General features: G+C 46.2%; 1 protein-coding gene across 9 annotated transcripts in view; it reads left to right on the top strand.

Annotated features, from left to right (window-relative positions):
* POU2F2 (POU class 2 homeobox 2) overlaps positions 1-22,363 on the top strand; it is a 110,065-nt gene that overhangs the window by 29,959 nt on the left and 57,743 nt on the right. For 4 of the 9 annotated variants that reach the window (XM_079985451.1, XM_079985449.1, XM_079985452.1 and 1 more), the window contains one exon: positions 7,086-7,194. The exons of the other annotated variants lie outside the window; for them this stretch is intronic. In XM_079985451.1, the coding sequence (XP_079841577.1) occupies positions 7,095-7,194 (100 nt within the window). In that variant the 5' untranslated portion in view covers positions 7,086-7,094. The remainder of the gene's footprint in view (positions 1-7,085; positions 7,195-22,363) is intronic. 9 annotated transcript variants of the gene reach the window in all.

Raw genomic sequence — 22,363 nt, 5'->3', positions numbered from 1 at the left:
CCCCTGCCCCTACCCCTACCCCAAGAGTAGCTATTAGCCATGTAGGAGGTATAATATAGGTACTTTCCTGTCCCCCCCCCTGCAGCTAATAGCAGTAGGTGTGTGCATGAGGTTTTCATTGGTGAAATCAGCACCTGGCATGCAGAGGGTTAATTCCATTTCCGCTGTTCTGCAGCCCCAACTGACTTTTCCCACATCTGCTACTTACCTGGAAAGGAAAAAGGTGCTGAGAGATGGATTAATGCCACTCCAATATCATGTCTAGTTGGGGTCTAAACTATTAGCAAGATAAGCAGACAGAGGTATTTTGCTTTTTTTGCTTCAGCACCCAGATTTCTAAATTTTCTGAGGGAAATTAATGCTTTGATTTTAGGGCACACAGCTAGGAAACCAAAATAACCAAAATATGTAAGGGTGGGCAAGCCTTGACTAAGTGCCTTGTGGGTAGACTCTGTCCTTGCTGCTCACCGACTGTTCGTGTGACCCTTAGAGGAATCCCACTGTCTCTTTTTTGATTCCATCTCACTTTCTGGGCAAGCTGATGGGCAGGGATGGTTCATGGGCATCACTGTGAGTTCTGGCTGAAGATGGGGACATGCTTAGTGACATCTGGCAGTCTTGCCTGCATTCTTCCAAGGGATCTTAACCTGTGTCCTGTGTCAGGAGCAGAGCATATTGTAGGTGGCAGGACTGTTATATTATTTTAAGCACATACAATGAAGTCTGGAGAAGTCTTGGCTATTTGATTGGCCAGGCATGTGAAATTTTGGTGCTGTCGGTATCTATCTGTGGGTGCCTTGGCTGGCACTGGAGAAGTTGCTATGTCTGTAAAATGGGAATTATAATACTTAACCTTGCAGGGTTATGAACTCGGGAAGGTGAAAGAGCTAAAGGGGTAGGGTCCAAATATATGCATGCAGGAGATGGACCCCACACACAGGTAGTGTTTTACTTGCTATTTTTGCTGACAATGGGAGAAGCCTCTTTTAAAAAAGTGAGCAGTGGCTTGATATTTCACTGGTGAGAGCTGCTGCAGTGCTGGCATTTCCCCTCTTCCTGAACATACCTGCCCCTTCTTCGCTTGCTGGCCAGAAACTGTAAGGAACATAAGTGCCAAATACATCATCATACAAAAAAAAAATACTGCTATGTTTGATTCTGTGACATGGGATTTTATTCATACATTTTCACTATTGCCTGCTGCTAATAGTTCAAGTTAGAGGAGCAGGGATCAAGAACAGATCTTTGTACAATCAGGCCAAATGTCTACATTTTCTACAAAGTGGCAAGGAAAATGGATTTGGCCTCTGTTTTCTTCTAATCCAGGGCTGGAGGGACTAGGTGAAACATACCTATGAATGTGATTCTGGTGTGCATGTTGTCTTTTCTTCTTAACAAGGCCCACTGAATCCACAATACTGTACTTTGAAATAAGTGACAGTCTCCAATTACTTATTTTTCAGGGTGGGTTGAAATTGGCTTTATTGTTTCGTCGAACATTTTTTTTAATGTGTAAAGCATCAAACTGTACAATTTCTGATCATGTTAAAAGGCACAGGTTACTGCAGTGGAATTTCGGTGGAAAAATTCAGGATGACACCTTTCCCCAAAAGTCATAAAGGATCACTCTAAAAAAACCAAGCTGATCTCATTGCCCATGTGTGGGATAAAGCAAAGTTGAACATGGAGGCCCGGCCCCCTATTGATGAAGGCTTACCCCAAATATTTTCTCTTCCATGTCTTATGTGAGAAAACTCCTCTGTATATTTACTAGTTTCCCACTACAGCAATCTTTTTTGCAAATATCACATCCACTTTCCTACCTTCCCTTTTTTAGGAACTGGGGAATGAGGGTAAAACGCTTTGCAGGTATCTCCCTATCCCCTAAAAGAAGATAGAGTGGAAGACAGCCAAAGAATGATGCCCCCCCCCCCCATTCATTGACGATATCCCAGCGAGAGTTCCGCAGCAACAAAGAAATCCCATCTTCCATTCTTTTTGTTCCTTTTATTTCCTCTTTTAATTGTATGTTACTTTCTGTAGGAGGAGAACTATTTCTGATTAAATCTCAATCTCTCTTTCTCTCTCTTTAAATTATCACCTCCTCCAAACCTCTTTCTAGATTTCCCCACTATTGCCTCCAAATTAGCAAATTGCATTTTAAAAAGATAAAATGAACCAACCAAATCTTAATAAGATTTGGAATGAAAAACTTGAAAAGAGTGTTCATTCCAGATTTCTTGGTAATTTTTCAGAGGGTCCATTAATTGCTCTATTAGATCACTTATTGAATTTTTCTTCCAAATCTTTATTTCTTTTGTATTGAGCTTGTAAGCCACGGCATCATAGTCCTTTAGATCCTTCCATTTCTTTGAAGGTAGGCCCAGGTTGTAGTGAGGATGCTAGGTTGTACAGGAGGAAAGGCTGAAATTGCACATCTTTTTACATTTAAATGGTAAACAAATATGATAAGGTAGGGGTAGAAAGAGATTTCTTGTTTCCCAGTTTTTAATTCTAAATGAAGACAGGAAGTATCTTAATACATGCAAAAGACATACCGTATCTAACTCTAGAACTGCAAAGTAACATCTTGTACATTGCAGGATAGCAATAATGTTTTCTAAATAATATTTAATAGGAAATGGCTTCTCTCTCTCTCTCTCTCTCTCTTATTTCAATTAACCTTTTGTACACGTAATCTGCATGGTTGAAGTGACCAAAGAGTGTGTATGCATGTTTAGTGATGATTCTTATCCATCTAAGTTGTTGGTGCAACTTGCTCTGGATTAATCAGTTCACAGAAAAAGGATATACAAGTTTAACCAATCCAGCAAGAAGTATCCATACATAATGCAGGTTCATCTTCTGGATCAGGATCTGTTTACGCTGCAAAATTGCTACATGAGCAGATCTTTTGTTTGGATGCCAGCACCCAGCTATACATACAGTTCCAGATATTGGATTGGGAATCATGCATGCAGTGCCCAGCGCTTCATTGCTGATTGGATCCGCATTAGCACTGTGTGGTGTGGATAGGATATTCCTTCCCATCCATCTTGTGTGATGCAGATGGAAACTCAGAATGCCCACCCCTTACTTGGAGTCTGCACGTAGCTATTACCTGCATGCTAATTAATTGCGTGCCATTATATTTGAAGTTTGAATGCACAAATAACAATGTAAAAGCTGGATTATTTAAGAAAAAGCAAACAGGTGTATGCACACATCTATATGATCTGTCTACAGAGAGAAATTAAGACCAACATCCATAGAACGGCACAACTGGATCCTCTTACCCAAGGAAGTTTGGCATGCTAGAAAGAAGTCATTTTTGAAACTAAATAGTTTGTAATATGACACGGAGGAGAAAATTTTGCTGTTTCAAGAAATAAATACTGTAGTCCAGAATCCAAGCAGGGACCCACCCACAAGCCATTGAGCTCAACTCTTCGGATGCTGGCTTATAGGGATAAAACCTTCCTCTGTTCACTCATTATTCCATACACTTTTCTGTTCCACGTCTCCTTGTTTCAACCTCTTACTCCATGCATCAGTTCTGTTGTAGAAAGGTGGAAACAATGGAAACAATAAATAAACAAAACAATAAATACTTTTGCCAGCAATTAAATTTGAGATTAGCGATGTTTTTAGGATGAATATTTTTTATTTCCACCCCACCCAATTCCCATTGTTTTAGAGTAGTTACAATATAAAAATAAATCACATTGAAACAATCCTTCTAATGCCCAGTAGAGTAGATACTGGTGCAGAAAGGGTGGTGACTGGAAATGGCATACCCATGCTGCACATTTTAAAAGAGCAGTGTGTTTCTTTTAGTTTGTTTGGGATGAAATAGAAGAGGGGGCAATACCTCATTGGACCAGCAGTTATAAAGGCATTTTCGCAGGTGCTGCTAAGAACTCCCTTTCATCTACAAAGCAATACTTTCAAGCGTTGTTAAATGCAGATTAGAACGTGGAAAGGAGTTATTTTCAAGGTAGCCTGTTCAGGATTTACATTTGGTGGGCAATTCCAATGCAGGCTGAAGCAGCTCTCCTGGAAACGAACCAAGTCCTCCTGTTAGGTGACTGCCTTGTTTCTTTGGATGGGTGGATTTGTGATTTACTCAGCTCCTCTTTCCTACGGTGGTTTATTATTAGCATCTACAGACCTTCCTTTTCCCTTTGAAGGCTGAAATGGGGTGCACATGTACCCTCTTCCCAGCTTCACTCCAGAAAGACAATTCCTTCAGGTGAGATCAAACACTATCCAAAAACAGCCATCATCCCCAGTTTGGCTTTTCTTATTATTTTGGAAAATGTCTACTATAATAGCCTTGGTTGGTTCGTTTGTGTGTGTATGTGTGTATGTGTACATTCCATCTTCTGTGACCTAGAGACAGGGAGAAAAGGAGAGAGAGAGAACATATTAACACCCCCACTTTAAGGCTAGCGGCAGTTAATTTCTGACCTCAGCACTGTGGTACTGAATCAAATAATTGCACTCTTTCTATCCCACCAACTCTTATTTTTTCCTCTTCTTTCTCTCTCTCCCCCTCTCTCTCCTTCCCTCTGCCCCATGCATATTCATCTATTTGCCCCTCCATCAATCTGATATCTATCTATATTACACCATATATACCCCTCTCCTCTCTCCTTCTGCCTCTCCCTAATATATTTCCATCCCATTCTCTGTCCATCCCTTTCTCCGTCTCTCTCCCCCCTCCCTTTCATATATTGTCTGTCTGTCTATCTTCCACTCCGCGCTCTCTCCCCACACATTTCTATCTTTGCATCCATCCTCTATCTACTTTCTCTCTCTCCATGTTTCCAGGGCTGTTGGAATAAAAAAAAAAGGGGGGGGTGGAAATCAAATGATACATGAAAAGAGAGTTCAATGGGACACAGATAATGGTATCTGCTGTTTATCTCCTTTTGGACCACTTGTTTGAAATGCAGTTGAACAGGACTTGCAAGATCATAATAGAGTAATAAGGGATATGTGCATGGAGGTGGGGAGAAGAATCCAACTGCACCCAGAGAGTAAATGGGGAAAAAGAAATATCCTGCGATATTGGGGCAGGACTCAAGTTTTGGGGTTTGGCTGGCTCTAGCTGTGACTCACAGCTCATCCACACAACAGTTTTTCCAAGGGCTGATTTGATGCAGAAGCACCAAACTGGAAGTATGGCGGATGGGGTTCAGTGAGGGTTAGTAGTAGCAGGAGAAAGAGGTACCAACTAGCCTGTAGCATCCCTCCACTCCAGAGGGTTGAAGCCACTTTGGAAAAGCGGTCCTCTAGTTAGACAGGTCTGGCAGGGCTTTCCCCCCAGCGTTGTTGCATAATCCTACCAAACCCTTTTGGAGAGTAGCAGCAGGGTGGGTGCAGGAGAAATTTGTGTGTCGATGACAGGCGACGAAGCCTTTAGCGATCCATGTTGGTGAACTCCCTTTTGAAACTATTGTCTGTCTCCCTGCCAGTTCCCAGGAAGCAGCGCTGGCTGGGGTTGATACCCCAACTGCAGCTTACACAGACATGACACTGTTGGGGGAGTGGGAGAGAAGGCAGTTGGGGAAAAATAAGGAAACCAACATCGTCTAGAGAAGCAACATCTGAATGCATGTGCATTTAAAAAAAAATGTGCCAAGTCCTTCAATGGGTGATAAGGCCTGGGTGGGGAGAGAAGCACGATGTGATCCTGAGCCAGGGACCAAAGGGATCACAGAAGAGGTCGCTTTCTCACACACGTCCCTCCCCAAAGCCTTATAAAGAGAGACTAGGGGTTGAACAGACAGGAAGGAAAGTAAAAGAAAGTGAGTCTCCTGGAGAGAAGTCAAAGAGTTATTACAGAAACTCTCTTGGCCTCATTATATATCCCATGGGCTATTTTTTGGGGGTGGGGAAGGTCACCCCTTTATTATTACAGTGCCTAGTAGTAATTATCTGTGTAAATCTCTCTTCTTCTAATAATAAACCTGGAAGGGGCTGTGAGCGCTGAGTGCCTGGTTTGGGGCCACACACACACACACACACACATTAATTTAAGTAAGGGGATGGAGGAGCCTTATGAAGCTGATTAAGGGGTTTATTTTTAGCCCTGGAAAAAGAGGGATAGTGGAAGTGTCAGGTGTAGGGTGTGTGTTACTTTTTTTTTTTTTTGAGAAAGAAGGCAAGCGAAGGAAGATTTTTGCTTGATGGGGGGTGTCAATAATTCATCCATACTCTCTTTCCCCTCCCCCCCCTTTCAACACCCACACTAAGCTTGTACCTAAGGAATAATTGCTTTTGTCTGGGTGGACTGTATTTGTGCAAAGAGTGAAGAAGGAAGGGGGGGGGAGATGTTGGTAGCGGAGCCCCCCGCGGGGGGGATTGCGAGGGACGGCAAGTCGCTGGCTCGGATGTCATTTGTCAAAGCGGGGTGGTTGGAAGGAGAGAGGGGAGGTAGAAGCAAAGGGGGGGGAGATAACGGGGAAGACAATAAAGTGGGAATCGTAGGCTGTGTGTGTGATGGAAAAGGGGGGCGAGGTGAAGTGGGGGGGAGAGAAAGATTCGGACGGAGCTAAGGGGCCCCCGTTGATCTAGTGAAAAGGGGCAACACACACACACACACACACACACGCAGGCACTGTCGGAGGGGGGGGGCACGCAGTGTTTTACACACACACACACACACACACACTTGCACGCACTCGCACCCCCTTTTCCTTTTCTGCAAAAGCCTTAAAACGATGCACACTGTCCGGCTGTAGTGCCCAAACCTCACACGTCCTTGCAGCACGGACAAACACACACGCACTTGCCCGTGCACACACCCATGCACGCACGTGTGTAAGTGCAGAAAGCGGAGCAGTGTGTGTCGAGGGGGGGGGGAGAGAGAGAGAGAAGAGAGAGATTTCCACTCCCCCCCCCACCCTGGGTTGATTGTCATCCTCGGTCGATCGTCACCTGTCCAGCGTGTGTGTGTATGTGTCCCCCCCCCACTTCGCCCGCCCGCCACCCCTTTCTCTCCACTCACCCACCCACCCTTTTATATATATATTTATATTTTTTTCCCTCCGTGGGGTTATGCGGAGTGTCACTCACAGGTCCCCGACATGTTCATCCCACTGCCGGTCCCCTTGGTCTTCCAAAGATCCGCCGGCCCGGAGAACGGATGGCGCCTCAAGTCGCCGCTCGCCCTGCGCTCTGCAAACGGTAAGAAGAAGGGGGTGTAGGGGGCGGAAAGAGAAAGAAAGCAGCCGGCAAGTCAGCAAGGAACATAATGGGGAAAAGGAAGGGAAAGGGGGAAAGAAAAAGACGAGAGAGAGAGAGAGAGAGAATGAGAGAGATGCCACCAACTCTTGCAGCCGAGAAGAGAGAGAGAGAGAAAGAAAGAGGGGGAAAGGAGGGGAGAAAAAGGGGAAAGAGGGAGAGGAAGAAAGCGGAGATGGGCGAGCGGGGTTTTTATTCATGCGGTATTGATCCGGAGTGTCACTGCTCCGTATCGAACCTCCGGCGCCGGCATCCTGCGGTCGATAGACGGAGGGGGTGGGGGTCGGTGGGGGTGGGTGGTAAGCAGGGAAAAGAAGCCAAAGGCAGCCGCCGAAACCAACAGCACGCAGACGCCGGTGGAAGAAGACTGGGCAAAAAAGAGAAAAAAGAAAGGGGGAGAAAAAAAGAAAGAAAAGAGATATCCCCCCACACTTTCACTTTTGCTGGCTGGGGGGGGGGCGGGGCGGTGAAGCCTTTGCTCCCACCCCAATCATCAAGTTATTTTTATTATATTGCTATTATTTCCCTATGAGGTTCTTCCTCTCTTCGGTATATGGGAAACACCAAGTAAGGTTTAGGGTTAGGCAGGTGGTGGGCCGGTGGGGGAGGATTTTTCTAGCCCAGAGAGAATTAGGGGGTGGGGGTGGGCAGAAAGCACCTGTGAGATCCAGTCTGGGAAGGTGGCCCCAAATAACCCCACCTGCCTCTTCTCCAGTGTCAGCCAGTTCTGTCAAATTGTTCGCAGCCTCCCATAAGTACCCCTTTTCATCAATTGTCCCCCAAGAATATCCTGTTCGAGTTTCAGGTGCAACCCAGGTAAATGGTTACTCTAGTGCAATCATGCCAAACACCCCACCAATATTTTCTGGTTTTATGCTTCAGATCCTCCCTCCAAATCTTCCCCACATCTAGTCAAATGCTTCTAACAATAATCTCCTGTTGAAGTTTGACCAGCCCCCCCCCCCATGTCTGCTTATGCCCACCCTCCTCCACCCACCAATTCTGTGAGTTAAATTCTGGCATTGTGAATAGTTCAGATTCTCTGTCTTCCTTGGGATGGGGTGCTTCAGATGGGAAATGAAACAGGACCGTTGCCTTGTGTTTAAGGGGAGTTTATGTCCCCCCCCTACACCCCACAGCATTTGGGGTCTGCTTTGTGGCTCACTGCTCCCCTCTTCCGATTTTAGACATTTCCTCTGTATTCTAGTTACTGTTCGTTGTCAGCGTAAGATGTATAGTTCCTCTGGCCCCCCTGTGTCAAGCTATTTCATTCTGCTATGCCCCCCCCATTCTACACACCTCACTATTATGTCTGGGCGCATCTTAAAAATAGACTTTTGGATTGCACCTCTCGGCCATTAGACTATGGACGGTGAACTCAAAAGATAACTGGGGATGTGTTCCTTTGAAGTGATGGGCCTTCAGAACAGGGGAGAGTGGGGTGCATGGGGGTCTAGTAGTTAGAGAAGGGAGGTAGGGGAGGGCTGTCTCCAGAGCTGGGGCTCCCGAGGTCTATGAAGGGCTTTTCTAGGTGACCTTGGGGGAAAATTCTCTTCTGCCTCCTAAAATTATGAGGCAGTGGATTATATGGAATGTGCTGGGTAAGAATCTGTGTAAGAACTGGGACGGCAGTGATATTTTTGGGGTGGGATGTGGATGCTTATTAATGAACAAATTAGCAAATTACTGCTGACTGGTAGATCTCCTCCTTCCCCTTCCCCTCCCGCTCCCCACCTCATGGAAGAGAACCCAGGCGTCCTGATGACTGATTTCCCCTACTCTAAGCAACTATACTCTGGGAGGGCTTCCTTTCCTTGGTAGACCTGACAGCTGGAGATTTAGGAGTATCAGGGATAGGGAAGGGTCAGGGCATGAAGAGAAATGTGGGCATTGGTGCATCAGTGGGTAGGGAGAGAAGCAACCCCTGAGAAAGGGTAAAGGCAAGAACGGGGCGACCCAAAGGGAGGGGGGAAGGACAGGAGGCAGTTTTATAATTTGTTCCTGACACGTTCTATGGCTGGCGGGTGGGTGGTGGGGGTTCAGAGAAGTGGCTTTGCAGAGCTGGCCCTGCATGCACACCCCTCCCCCCCCTGCTCTGCTGCAGCCAGCGCGGTGTGGAAATTGTATTGGTGTCAAGCCCAGTCCGTGCTAATGAACCCGGAGATCTGGGAAGCGAAGCTTGTTCAGAGGCAGAAATCGATTTTCCAGCCTGTAGTAACTGCCCCCACCTCCACCCTCTCATGCTCCTTCCTTCCCTCTCTCTCTTTCTCTCTCTCTCTCTCTGGTCAGAGAAGTCAGTGTGTTTGGTGTGTGTCCATCCTTCCATCCTTGGCGCCTTCCACATCTAGGTCTGGATGTGGGGTATCGTGGGATGGCACAAAGCCAGCCAAAGTTCTTTTCGTGGTGGGTGTGGAACCTGGATAGCTGTGCACAAGGGGGAAATGCGCATTGTGGACCTTGTCTTGGCATGTTACATTTGTGTTGTGCACTGGCAAAATAATCATAAAATAAAACTCCATGGGGCAGCCATCAAGGTTTTAGGTACTAAGATCAATTCGGGGGAACTTAACATTATTGGAAATCAGTTTTCCTTTTCTTTTCTGGGCCTGATAATATATACTTGGTCAGCTGAGTGGGAGGCAGAGGCCCAGATGGTTGGACAAGCATCCCTTGGCTGTAGGATAGTTACACCATGCCCTCCTGCAATGTGTGAATGTGTTTACCACTGGTATCTCTACACAAGGTTGTGCCTCCTTAGTGCCTTGTGGTCTGTTTACAGTGACACGTGCATCCAGTTCATGTTTTTGCATGTGATTTAGGCTGCGATCTAGGCTGCTTTTGCATTTTTAGCATTAACTAGCTCCATAAGTCAAATAAAAAACCCCATGGTAGATAGAACACGCATTTCAAATTGTGATGTCTCTATTCAAAAAAATAATACATTTTGAAAAATATTTTTTTAAAGGTTTAGGAAAATGCCTTTTTAGTGTGTTGCTTCTAGTTTTTAATGTTGTCTTTGGAAACTTTAAAGATCCATGTAGGTAATACCTTCATTTCACCAGTTTTGGTGATAGCAAAGGTTGCAAGCTTTTGAGCTAGTCAGAGCTGTTCTTCAGACAGTAGACACCAGTCTTTGTAATATCAAGTGCCAGAAAGATGAGAAAGAATTTGGCAGTGATGAAGGTTGCTATGGTTTTATTTAAACTCCCCAGATGTATTGGGTGATATCCAGTGTTTGTCATACCACAGAGTAGACCTGGTGAAATCAGTGGACTTGGGTATATTAGAAGAGTCTTTCTGGATCAGACCAAAAACCCAAATAAACCATTATCCTTTTCGCATGGTAGCCAGCCAGATGACTATGGGAAGCCCGCAAGCCCAACAGCACTTTTTCCAACTATGCTCCCCAGCAACAGGTATTCAGAGGCATACCACTTCTGATTCTGGTTGTAGTATACAGCCACCGTGACCAGTAACCATTGATAGCCTTATTCTCCATGAATTCATCTAAACTTTTTTTAAAGCCATGCAAGTTGGCTGTTACAGTAGGAAACTCCATTGGTGAACCATGTGAATAAATGTGAAGAAATATTTCCTTTTGTCTGTCCTGAATGCCAAGTCCAATCATTTCAATCATTTCTGCTTTGACTATGACTTGGATATCACCCAGCGCAGGATGGCAGAATTCGGAAAGGCACTGTAACTCAATAGGCAAGCCACCCCCAAGCTGACCCTGAGCCTCCACAGTGTATTTCGGATTCCGTTTCAGACTTGAGCATCCATTCCTATTGATGGCTTTTGGGATTTGATTCAAACCCATGGAGAACTTCAGCTTTGAATCTTTCATTTGGCTAAACTTTGATTTGGGCTACATTGCTTTGGTAGCTGGGAGCTCGTTTAGTTTGCTTTGTGGGCTGATTAAAATCAAAGCAGGCACCTGTCAAAAAATCTGAGCACAAGTTATATACTGAATTCCCATAAACCCAGTTGACACTGGCAAGTAATACATTTGCTAATAGCAAACTAGGCCCTCAATGAGTGTAGATTTCAAGGACAAAGTTTCTGAAAGGAAGGAAAAATTCCATGAATGTGCATTATTTTGGACTGAAATTTATTATTTTATAATATAGCACACTATAAAGTGCTATGCAATCTCTACTCTACTGCCTAAGTACTTTATAGGTTGCTCTTATTTCCATTTCATATATTGAGAACCTAAACACCAAAGCGGATGGACAATAGCTTGTTTAGGATGTGCCAGTAGCAGTCGATGCATGTAGCCATTTTCATTGTAAGGAGTGCATTGTGAAACCACCAAGCATTTGACTTTTTTTGACGTGGTGAGAGGCCTTGTATGAACGCTCTGATATGTATCCGTTCAAACCAGATATATAGCTATTTGTTTGACCAGAAGCTGGTCAGCTGAGTAGACCAGGCATAGGCAAACTCCGGCCCTCCAGATGACCACTGGTCCTGTTAGCTAGGGATGATAGGAATTGTAGTCCCAAACATCTGGAGGGCCGGAGTTTGCCTATGCCTGGAGTAGACCATTCACATCACAGGAATTTCATGGCATCTTCCTCATGGTGATTTTTACATGCCATTTTGCCCAAGAAGTCTGTGGTTGAGGTGAGTGCAAAACTCAGGTCTGCCATACCCACAGTTTGGTTCTCATGGACATTGTATGTTTGCAAGTGCTTTATTTTTAACCATGCACAACTGATGGTAATAGCTCATGGTACATGCTTTTATGATGTGTGTATGAATGTCTGCCGCCAGATAACTGGGTTAAAAGAAAAAGGATAGGCAAACAGATGGAGGAGAAACTAATGTCCGTACTCAGGGGGTGCAACTGCTTAAACTTGTCAAAAAAAAAGGCATGGCTATATACGATACCTAAATCTCCTACTTTCTCCGCGTGGGCAGATCTTTCCCTCTAGGCATGGTAGCTTTGCTTAGAAGCCCTTGTAAATGGTCCTCTCTTAGAAGTGGGGTATTTGGTGAGATGGGACATTCAAACTGATGTGGTATGGTGGGGATTCTGCGTGGGGTTATGTATGCAGGCAAGTGATGGCCATGGCACTGGGCTTGATAGTGTCTTTCCTCTCCTATGGTATCCGGGGCTGAATCGGCATGTCATTTCCAACACCTCTCGATCCAGTTGTGCTCAGATCCCGGGCGGAGCAGCTTCTTCTTACGGCACGGGCAGACAGGGATGTTACCCTTGCTGGGTTGTGCCCTAGCTGATCCCAGACAATATGGACTCATAAGGAGCCTGGGCAAGGGGGATGGGAGATGATTAGTGCATGTGGGGGTATTTCTATACAGTGGCTGCAGGAGGGCCGGCTTGTCTTTGCAAAGCTCCGGTCCTCTTCCCCCTCCCCCCCGCCTCCCTTTGCTGCCTCCTCCCCTCCTTTCTCCTCTCCTCGCCTCTGCTTTTTCCCTTAAATAATAATCATAAAAAGGTCAGCGGCAGGAGAGCTGCACACCCTGATTGGCCGAGCTCTGGGCCCTTTGTTCCAGCCGAGCCTCCGGGCACAGCCACGCGCCAGGGTCAGCAGGATTGGGGGGGGGGAGGACAGGCCTCCCAAGGGACTGGCCATTGGTGATGGGAGGGGGGGGGGGTCAGTGCTGAGGCTCATGTGTGTGTGTCTCTGTGTATGAGGGGGGGGGGGGAAGAGATGAGGGCAGGGTGAAAAACCTTCTCTTGCAGAGACAGCTTTTCCACCCTCCCCGACCCCTTAGCCTCTGCCTGCTTCTTTTCCTCTCTTCCTCTTGCTGTCTCTGTCCACCTTCCTCCATCCATATATCTTTTTATTTTTTCCTCCTGGGGAAGATCTCTGCGTGAGGTGGGTGCACCTTGAAGTCGCCCACACATATATGTGTCGACCTGGTGTCACTAAAAATTGTGCTGGCTTTGGGATGTAGGCCAGTGTTGCAGAGGGTGCACCTGTTTTCCCCACTTCTACAATCCCCATGCACACCTTACACAGTTTTCACAACCTACTGGTAATATCCTGCCTTTCTGGCCTGTGTAAAGTGCCCTACTCGTCTCTAACACCGCCACACTATGTTTCCCATTTCATCTGCCTTATTGTTTAAGCTTTTCCACTCTCCTAGTCCCCAGATCTTTCCCTTGTCCTTTTTTGCCTGATCGTGCAACCCTGCCAGCTGCATCAGTTTTTCATCTCTTGAGTTCTTTCCTCTTCATTCCAAATATTTTGGCTTTCATGCTTTTCTCTCCCCTTACCCTGGAGTTGTTTCAGCTTGTTCCCCCTCACTCCCGTGCTGCTACAAATAAAGGTTTCTGGAGACCCTTATATTTAAGGGGCGACACCTATTTCAGAACAGATGCAGCACCACAGAAATCACCCACACCTAGCCCCAAAGTGTGCCAGGTTGTTGACATTTTGCGTGGAAGCTGCCAAGTTGACTGAGCAAGCGAGAGACGACAATGCAGTGGTTGCAAGTTGCTTCAGGGTGATGGCTCACCCAGGAAATCACCAGGAGCAGATATTTGCCTGCACCAATACTTTCTCCTACTTTGAATCTTCACCACTACCTTGTGCCTTGCTGACAGCACACCTTTCCCAGAGTCAGGAACCCTCTCTGATCTCCGCATCTGCTTGCATTTCCCATCCTGCTACCTCTTCCAGTTTTTTCAGTCCTCCTTTCTGTTCAGCCTGGTGGGTCTCCTTCACCAGTTCTTGCAATTTTCACGTGCCGAAACTCTCCCTGTAGCCCCCTTTTTCTGTTCTTTTTTTCTCTTCAGCCCTGTCACAGGCTGGACACAGGGGATGTTAATTCTGATAGCTAAGGTAAAATGGCTGCTGTACTGATGTGAACAACAGTGGGCATGAGAGCTGTCACTAGGCTGGTGTGTGTACTAGTGGCAGTGAGAGCAGCATATGGATAAGCACATTGAGCAGCTACTGGGTTAGCCAGCTTGAGACTGATACCCATACCCTGGTTTTAGACAAACTCGTGGTTTGTTTGTTTTTCAACCAGCGTATTCTGCAACGTGTTGTTGATGCAATAACAGTGCATTAGTGGTGGATTTACAAAGGACCATCCACACATTGTTCCTCTTTATTGAGTGTTCTGTGATACTTCCTCAATGCTGCCGCCTTGTTACTACCTGGAGGGGCTATATTGCACTAAAAAATGGGACAACCTCCACCCCAAATCCTAGAAAATTTGTGCTATAAAAAGTTACAGGATTTCAGCGGTATATTACAGCAGAACATGCACTGATTGGAAACGAAGCAGTAAGGCCATCACAAAACTCTTGCAGGTGCAAACAGTATTGAAATCATGTGTAACTGCCCTGATATCATCATGTGCCCGAATGACGTCTTGAGGGGCCTTTTGTTTCTTAGGTTCACGCCTCTCCCTGAAATGTATTATAGGGGATAAAAATAGTGACCTGTCTTATAAGTGTGTTTTGAGAAAATGTTGCAAAACTGTACCCAAATGCAATGCTTTCCTTTCCCCCATAGCAGTGAATGGCTGCTCGTATAGTCTGTCCTATAGAAGTTGATGCAAATGTGTCTTAATGGTGGGATTCATGCAGATGCATATTGCCGGAATCATTTACAAATTGCTAACATGTGAGATGAGTTTTGTGGACTTCCATGAAGCTCATAGCATGCTGTGGGGGTGACTTGATTCACACAGTGAGTCCTCTGTGCATACATCCAATAGATTTTCTAAAACAAGAAAGGATCTAACTATGCTCCAGACTAGAGCAAAGGTGGGCAGAAATTAGTTCAGGATCTTCTGGTAGATCTTTTGGTGATTTGCAGTATATTAGCAAGAGTTTCTGACTCCCAGTTGTTTTAAGAATAGCAATAACTAAAAAGCTTCCCACCGCCTTACCCTAATTACGTTGCTGAAACAAAAAACGAGAGGTGGGTGGGTGTGACCTGCAGTGGGTTTTCATGTGAGTGGACTTATCAGATTTGTTCAGGTACTGACTGCAAATTCCTGGACTGAGCATATGCTCAGAGACACCCTGCTCCTCAGTTCATACTGTATGTCTGCCTACCTGAGCTTCAGTTTTACGCCAGGATCTAGTTGGTGAACTTCAGGTAAAAAGCAAGCAAGCAAGTCTGAGGTCTGCCTACTCCAGCTCTGGAGGAAATGGAAGGAATATGTGACTGCATGACCACAGATTGCACGGGATTCTGTGAGTACAAAAACACATAGAATCCTTTGTATAGATTCTTGCAGAACACGTGTGGCATGTGTGGGATACCTCCTTGAGCATTGTGGAAGGGTGGCTGTGCACTGTAGGCTGAGTCTCTTGGGTTGAGTATGTGCACGAATGGCTATTGGACAGCCGGTTGCCGATGCCACTTGCTGCTGGAAAACCATATTGAATGTACAAGGTGCTCTGGTGGAACAGTTGCAGAACAACTGTTGGATTATTGCATGGCTACATGTGCTGGTCTTTATGGTAGAGTTGGTCATGAGTGTGTGAATCATTGTGGGGTGACTGCATTCAAGTTTTTGGAAATACACGGTTTTTATTTAATGTGCCTCCAGATTACCTTATTGATGTGGCTAGCGAGTGTTTGCATTCTTACAGTGTTGGAACCTTTCTTTGCTCCAAACCATCCTCCACAAACTTACCCAATCCTGTTATGTCAGAGTGAAGTCCTTTGTGTATGAACAGCAGAACATTTTAGCAGCCTTGAGATGATGAAGTTCAAGATATGCTGTGCCTGTGAGTGCCAGCATATGCAGAAACATGTAGGCTTTAATTGAAGTGGGCAACTGAAGGAATAGTTATTGCACAGATGGAACCAGCCAGAACAGAAGAAGGCAGATGGATTTACTCGGAAATGGGTGGTTTGCAACTCAAAGGGAGAAATTTGCAACACAATTTCTGCTGTGGGTTTGCACATCACCACCAAGAGTAGGAACAAGTATGGACTGCTTAGTAGAATAGAATTCCCGCAGCAAATAGTTAAAGGGTTTTCTGTTTTGATTTCAAGTCAGGGACAGTGTGGTCCAGTAGATAACATTGTGATTGTTTATTTACTAGGAAGTCATTATGACAAGTGGCATGTGTGTTTGTGTGGAGAGAGGACTTGCATATTGCAAGGACTCATGGGGGGATAGTAGTGCTTCTCTTTGTAATGTGTACACACCATGGGTTCCCTGTTGTTGAAGGCCAGGCCACTCAGAAGCAAGGGGATAGGGCTGTTTTGCCCTCAACACAGAACTGTCCCCAGGTACAGTACTTTATTATCCCCTATGGGAGTGAATGGCAGCTGTTCATGTGTGCTGGAAAAAGCAAGGAGTTGAATCAAGGCATAATAACTGGGATAGGGGCTAATTCTGCTCCCTGCTCTTGGGAGGGAACCAAGCTTGCCTCCATAGGCATACCTCTATCCTGGGTTAGTTAGATCACTTTTGTTTTTGGCTCCTTCCACCATTGGCTCTGGCTCCACCCACCACCAGCATGTGGGCCCCGACAGATTACCCCTGAAGGAATGTGGCCCTTGACAGAAAAAAGGTTGATTTCCCCTTCTTTTGATCATCAACTGGCTTTTATATTTGCATGCTTCTCTTCCTCCAGGGGACACATGGTGGAGGAAAGGTGTGCATGGTCCCTCTTTGCACATCTTTTGTCTCCACTCTCACATCATGCGCAAATGCCTTTTTTGCTTGAGCATCTGTGCACTGTGAGCCATAGCAGCTTGTCTCATGAGTGGCGCTGTGAACATGGAATAGATGAAGATTGGCTTTACTCGTTAAAAGTCACGCATAAACGATGAGTGAATATAATTTCTATAATATCAAGTTGTCCTATATCGCAGCGTTGTGACCAAATGGGAATGGAGCACTTTGGGGAATTCAGGTAGTAAGGCATGTAGTAGTAGTGTAAATGGTGCACTTAGTCTAATGGGTCGCTCTGCAGGTGGGCAAAAAGGAACAGCTTTTATGTTCCAGAACCCCTGTTCTTCTTCATATACACTTTCCGCCCAATCCTATGCAGAGCCAAATCCCACTTAGCAGAGTGGAACTGTACTCTCAAATAAGCATGCGTAGGGTTGCTGCCTTTGGGTGGATCTCCATGTTACGAAGCAGACACTGCATTCTCATGTTTGCGTGGCAAGGCAAAGGGGGAAAGGATGTTTGCAGTAGAAAATCCACACATGGGGGCTGCTCAGCACTTCTTGCCCCTGTTGATTCTCTTCCTCAGAGATCTCCTGCTGCTTCCATCCTTTTCCATCCCTTCATCCCTTCCCAGTTGGCCTCTGGGAGCCTGGAGGGAAAATTGACTCATTTGCAGAGGGGGAAATCAACAAGTAGAGGAAAAACAACAAAGTAAAGTAGACGCACCCCCTTCTTTACCCACTGATTCTCCCTATAAGTGTGTTCCCTGCATTTGTATTACTTCAGCAAATTTAGTTTTGGTACTGTGTGTTTTGCCTTCAGGTGAAACCACACCTATGTTGGTACTATTCTTCTGACACATCCCAACCCTGTTGTAACCACTTACAGGGACATGTAAAGGAGGGAAGTTAGGGAAGAAAGCTGCAGTGGAGGATGTTAAGACTTTGTACCTTGCCCATTAGATGGAAACAGCAAGGATTTATTGAATCAGTTGTTTAAAACATTTATATCTTGGCCCTTTCCATTACTATCAGAACCTCAATGCAGCTTCCCAAAATCAAAACACTCTGCCAATATAATCTGATAAAAGCCACAACTAAAATAGAGAGCATCGTCATTTCTCAAAAAGTCCAGGCAAAGAAAATTGTTTTTAATTCCTGTTAAAGGGCAGAAGAAAGGATGGTAAATAAATGTTTCTGAGGGAGGCATTCCACAGTCTGGAAGCCATCACAGAGAAGGCCCCGCTCCAGATCACCGCTTGCCTGCCTCGAGCAGGGCTTTCAAAGACCATCTTATGGGCAGAAGAGAGGGATGTGTGTGTAGAAAGTGGGAAACTGGGAGGCAAATGCTCAAAATGTGGCTAGAGATTTGCTTGAAGGCTAGAAAGTTCTGCAGACGGTTTGTGAGGTTGACAGGTTTTATGGCCAAATCATTGAAGCAAAGGGTCTCATTCACAGACGCAACTTCTTTGCCCCCCATGGCAACGGTTCTGTTGGTTACCATTGATGCCTAATGACTAGCTGTGTAGGTGTGAAACAAGATTGCTGCAGTGATGAGCAAGATCAAGGGTGGGGATGGGAGGGAGGAAGGAAGGGGAAAGTTCCACAGCAAAAATGGTGCATATAAATATCTACAGGACCCTCGCCAGCCTGGTTTCCCCACCTGCCAATGCTTTGGACTACAACTCCTGATCCACACTATGTAGAGGGCACCAGGTTGTTGAAGGCTATTCTGTAGAATCAAATACCTTTGTTTGAAATTTGTTCGCTTTGCGAATCTGGTTTAATTTCAGCAACGTCCAAGTAAAACGTACCTAGTATTGCAGGTCCAGCTCTATCAGCATGGCTGATGGCCAGGGACTATGAGAGCCCAACTGGGATTGTGAGGGACTCAAGTTCCCAACTCCATGGTGCAACAAGTCAGGTGGTTCTTCTGGAGGTAGTTAATTTTTACTCAGGGCGGGCGAATTATCACAGGCATGGCTGTAACTCACTCTACAGGTCAAGGAAAGGGGAGTGCAGAAATAGTGAGAGTGGTGTGATGGATATACAATTGGCTTTGTTAGTTCCAGGTCTAAAGCCTTCTCAGCCATGAACCACACTGGGTGACCTTGGGCTTGTCATCGGCTCTGTTGGCACGTCACAATAAGCAAAACAATGACTTACCATGGAAAACCAAGCATGCTCATGCACAGGAAGAAAACACTGTCCTCTTCACTACTCACCTGTTTCTGCTGCTGCCACGCTGCTAGGTGCTAAGCCATGGTTTGGCACAGCATTACACCAGAACCTGGGCTCATGGTTTGCTTCCTCTAAACAAACTGAGCAGTAAGCCAAAAACAAACTTTGGTTGCAGCTCATGGTTTCTTTTGCAAACCACCCTGTGCTCCTTGGAGGATGGACAGGAAACCAATGTAATATATAGAAAGGATAGAACATGGGTAGGCAAACTAAGGCCCGGGGGGCGGATCCGGCTCAATCGCCTTCTCAATCTGGCCCACGGACAGGAATTGACATGTTTTTACATGAGTAGAATGTGTGCTTTTATTTAAAATGCAACTCTGGGTTATTTGTGGGCATAGGAATTTGTTCATTCCCCTCCCCCCCCCCGCCAAAAAAATATATAGCCCGACCCCCCCAGTGGCGTAGCGTGGGTTGTCAGCACCCGGGGCAAGGCAAGTAATTTGCGCCCCCTAACCCGTGGATTTGTGCCCCCTAACCGGTGGATTTGCGCCCCCTAACCCGTGGATTTGCGCCCCCTAACCCTAACCCCCAGATGTTGCGCCCGGTGCGGCTGGCCCCCCCTGCACCCCCCACGCTACGCCACTGCGACCCCCCACAAGGTCTGAGGGACAGTGGTTCGGCATCCTGCTGAAAACGTTTGCTGATCCCTGGGATAGAACATTGGCAGAGTGTCACTGGAAAGTTCAGGCTGAAAGGGTCTTAGTGAAGAAAGGGTAAACTAAAGCCACAGCTCTTTGGATGTAAGGCCTGGAAGTTTGAAATGCTGGATTTGAAAATTTTTGTGTCTAAAAAACATGTTCAGTGGTTTATTTTTGTTTATTTTTTGAATAGGGGAATATATTTTGAATTAAGGCGTGGAAGCTGAAGGTCAACCACACTGGCTCTATCTTGTAGCATTCTTGAGTCATGCAAGAGTGTATGTGGGCATCAGCTATGGAAGGTGTGTGTAGGGCTATGCCCTCCAGCTCTACTCTCACCAGAGTCTTCATGCATTTTTCTGAATACGCTTAGAATCGTTCTTGTGAGGATTGTGATTTGGGAACCCTGCATGCAGAGGATTCCTGATTGCCAGAAGGTTTCTTCATGTATTCAGCCAAACATGCAACTAATCCCATGGTGGGTGGGTGGGGATGTAGTAAGTGGGGATGGGGATAGAGACAGGGAAGACTAGTCCAGTTGCTTTTACAGTTGTCTGCTGCAAATGAACCTGGTGCTGGTCTGCCAAAGCCACACCACCCTTGCAGTACTGAGGGCAGGGCTGGTGCCCAGGACCTCCATAGCTTATTCCCACAGTGTCCTTTGAACAGGCTGAAGAGGGCTACTGACTCACTCTTTTGTGTTGGCAAAGGGGGTCAGATGGAAAGCTTCAGGGGGTCAGATTAAGTTCCTGGCCCACCAGTTGTCTACCCCTAGTTTAGAACTTTGGAATCTGACACTTTGGGAAGTTTTGTGGTTAAGAATCTTGGAGCTGGAACGTTTTCATGCTGGTATGTTGGGAGTGGTGGGTGGGAGGGCCACTGTGAAGAACTGTGGCGTTTTGAAAGGCTCCCTTACAGACATTAATGGTAAATCACTGGCTTATCTGCTGTAATTTGGGAACGGTTTATGACTCAGAAACAGTGAAGAAATACTTAAAAAAACAAAACCCAACAGGCTGTTAAAATCTCTGTTTTTTAGTAGCTCAGATGTAGGTTTTTGCTTCTGTAGGGAGGAGATGTAAGGCGTGATGTGGATCATTAAGAGGCTGCCACCACACAGGTGGGTTTGCTTGGTCGACACTAGGGGCGGGGGTCTAGGCAACCCCCCAACCCCAAAATCAATCCTGCCCATGCCTGTTCTAGACTACAGCATGTTATTTAAACACACACCCCATACTCAGTTATTGTGTGAAGCTTTAATCCTCTTTACATTACACAATGAGGTTAGATCATGTGGGTTCCTAGCTGCTGTATTAAGAGGGGGACAAAATAAAGGATCCAGGTATGAAATGGAAAGAATGAAAGAAAGAAGAAATAAAGAAAGAGCAGATAAGCAATTGATCAAGCTGAGGTTTAGAGAGTGATCACATTTACGCACGCTCTTTCCTGCTCGCTCGCTCTCCCCTCATCATCATTTAATGAGGTCGGAAGTGGAGCTGCTTAATGAAGTTTAACAGGGTTTTAATTACTGGCAACTCAGAGCCTGCTCTACTAGGACAGGGCCTGGCCGCCAGCAGGAGTGATGGGGGTGCTGCTTCCTTGCCAGCCTCAGAAAAAAAGGCTGGATCTTGGGCAGCCGGCAGCAGGGGGGGAGGTGGAAGCACTGGGGGAGCCCCAACTTTGCTTCTTGCTTCCCCCTCCCATTAAGCAGCAGTGACTCTATGGCTGGGAGGCTATTGCTGTGGCTCTACTTTCCCTGAAAGCTCTGCTTTCGTACCCCCTTTTTCTCCCCACATATTGTCAGTTGAGGGTCAGTTTCTGTCAGGACTGAGCACCTGGTGTTCTGCAGTTGCCTTGGAAAATCCAGAGAATGGGAACTAGCAGGTTTAGGGAGGTGGGCTTTGTTCGCAGCCCAAAGTCAAAAGGAAACTGCTGGTTCATTGGGATGGGAAGTGAAGTGGATCTGAGCAGGGTTGCCACCTTTTCTTCTGGTTGCTACTCCTGTGTATTTCATGGCAACCTGATACATTGAAATATAGCAGGCGAAGCTTCATCTGGTATAGAGATGAGTGTTAGGTAGAGCTGCGGGTGTTGTGTGTCAGCCTGCTTTTAGTGGCATGGGAGCAGACCCAGGAAAAGGGGTGAGGAGGAGATGGCAACCATAAGCCCAGAGAGTTGTGTGCCTTCCCCCCTAGTCAAGGACAGAAAGTTTGTTTCCTGCTGCATCTGTTCCTCACACATATATAAGGTCTGAGTTGTACCCAGGTTCTGTCTGACATGAGTTAGAGTTCACTTTATATGGTTTTCTGTGTGGAGGGTTGTTCTCCTAGTGGTTAGAGCAGGTGTGGTGTTTCCTCCCTTCCACCCCAAGACAGAGACATTGGAAATCTCCCTATTCTGGTATGGGGGGTGGGGGGAGAGATAGGACTACCCCCTTTGTTGTAGGAGGGGGCTTTGCCTTGACCCCCCCGACCCTACTCTCGACCCCCTGAGGGCGCAGCGTCCCCACCTCGCAGCATGGCTCCTAGCGGCCGACGCGGGCCTGACGGACAGGTCTGGCAATCGGGCAAATTGTGTGGAGGAGGTGGAGTATGAGGCCCAGTC

This window comes from Podarcis cretensis (assembly GCF_951804945.1).
Source record: "Podarcis cretensis genome assembly, chromosome: 8".
NCBI classification, from domain to species: Eukaryota; Metazoa; Chordata; class Lepidosauria; order Squamata; family Lacertidae; genus Podarcis; species Podarcis cretensis.
This window is presented reverse-complemented; position numbering and strand designations above follow the sequence as displayed.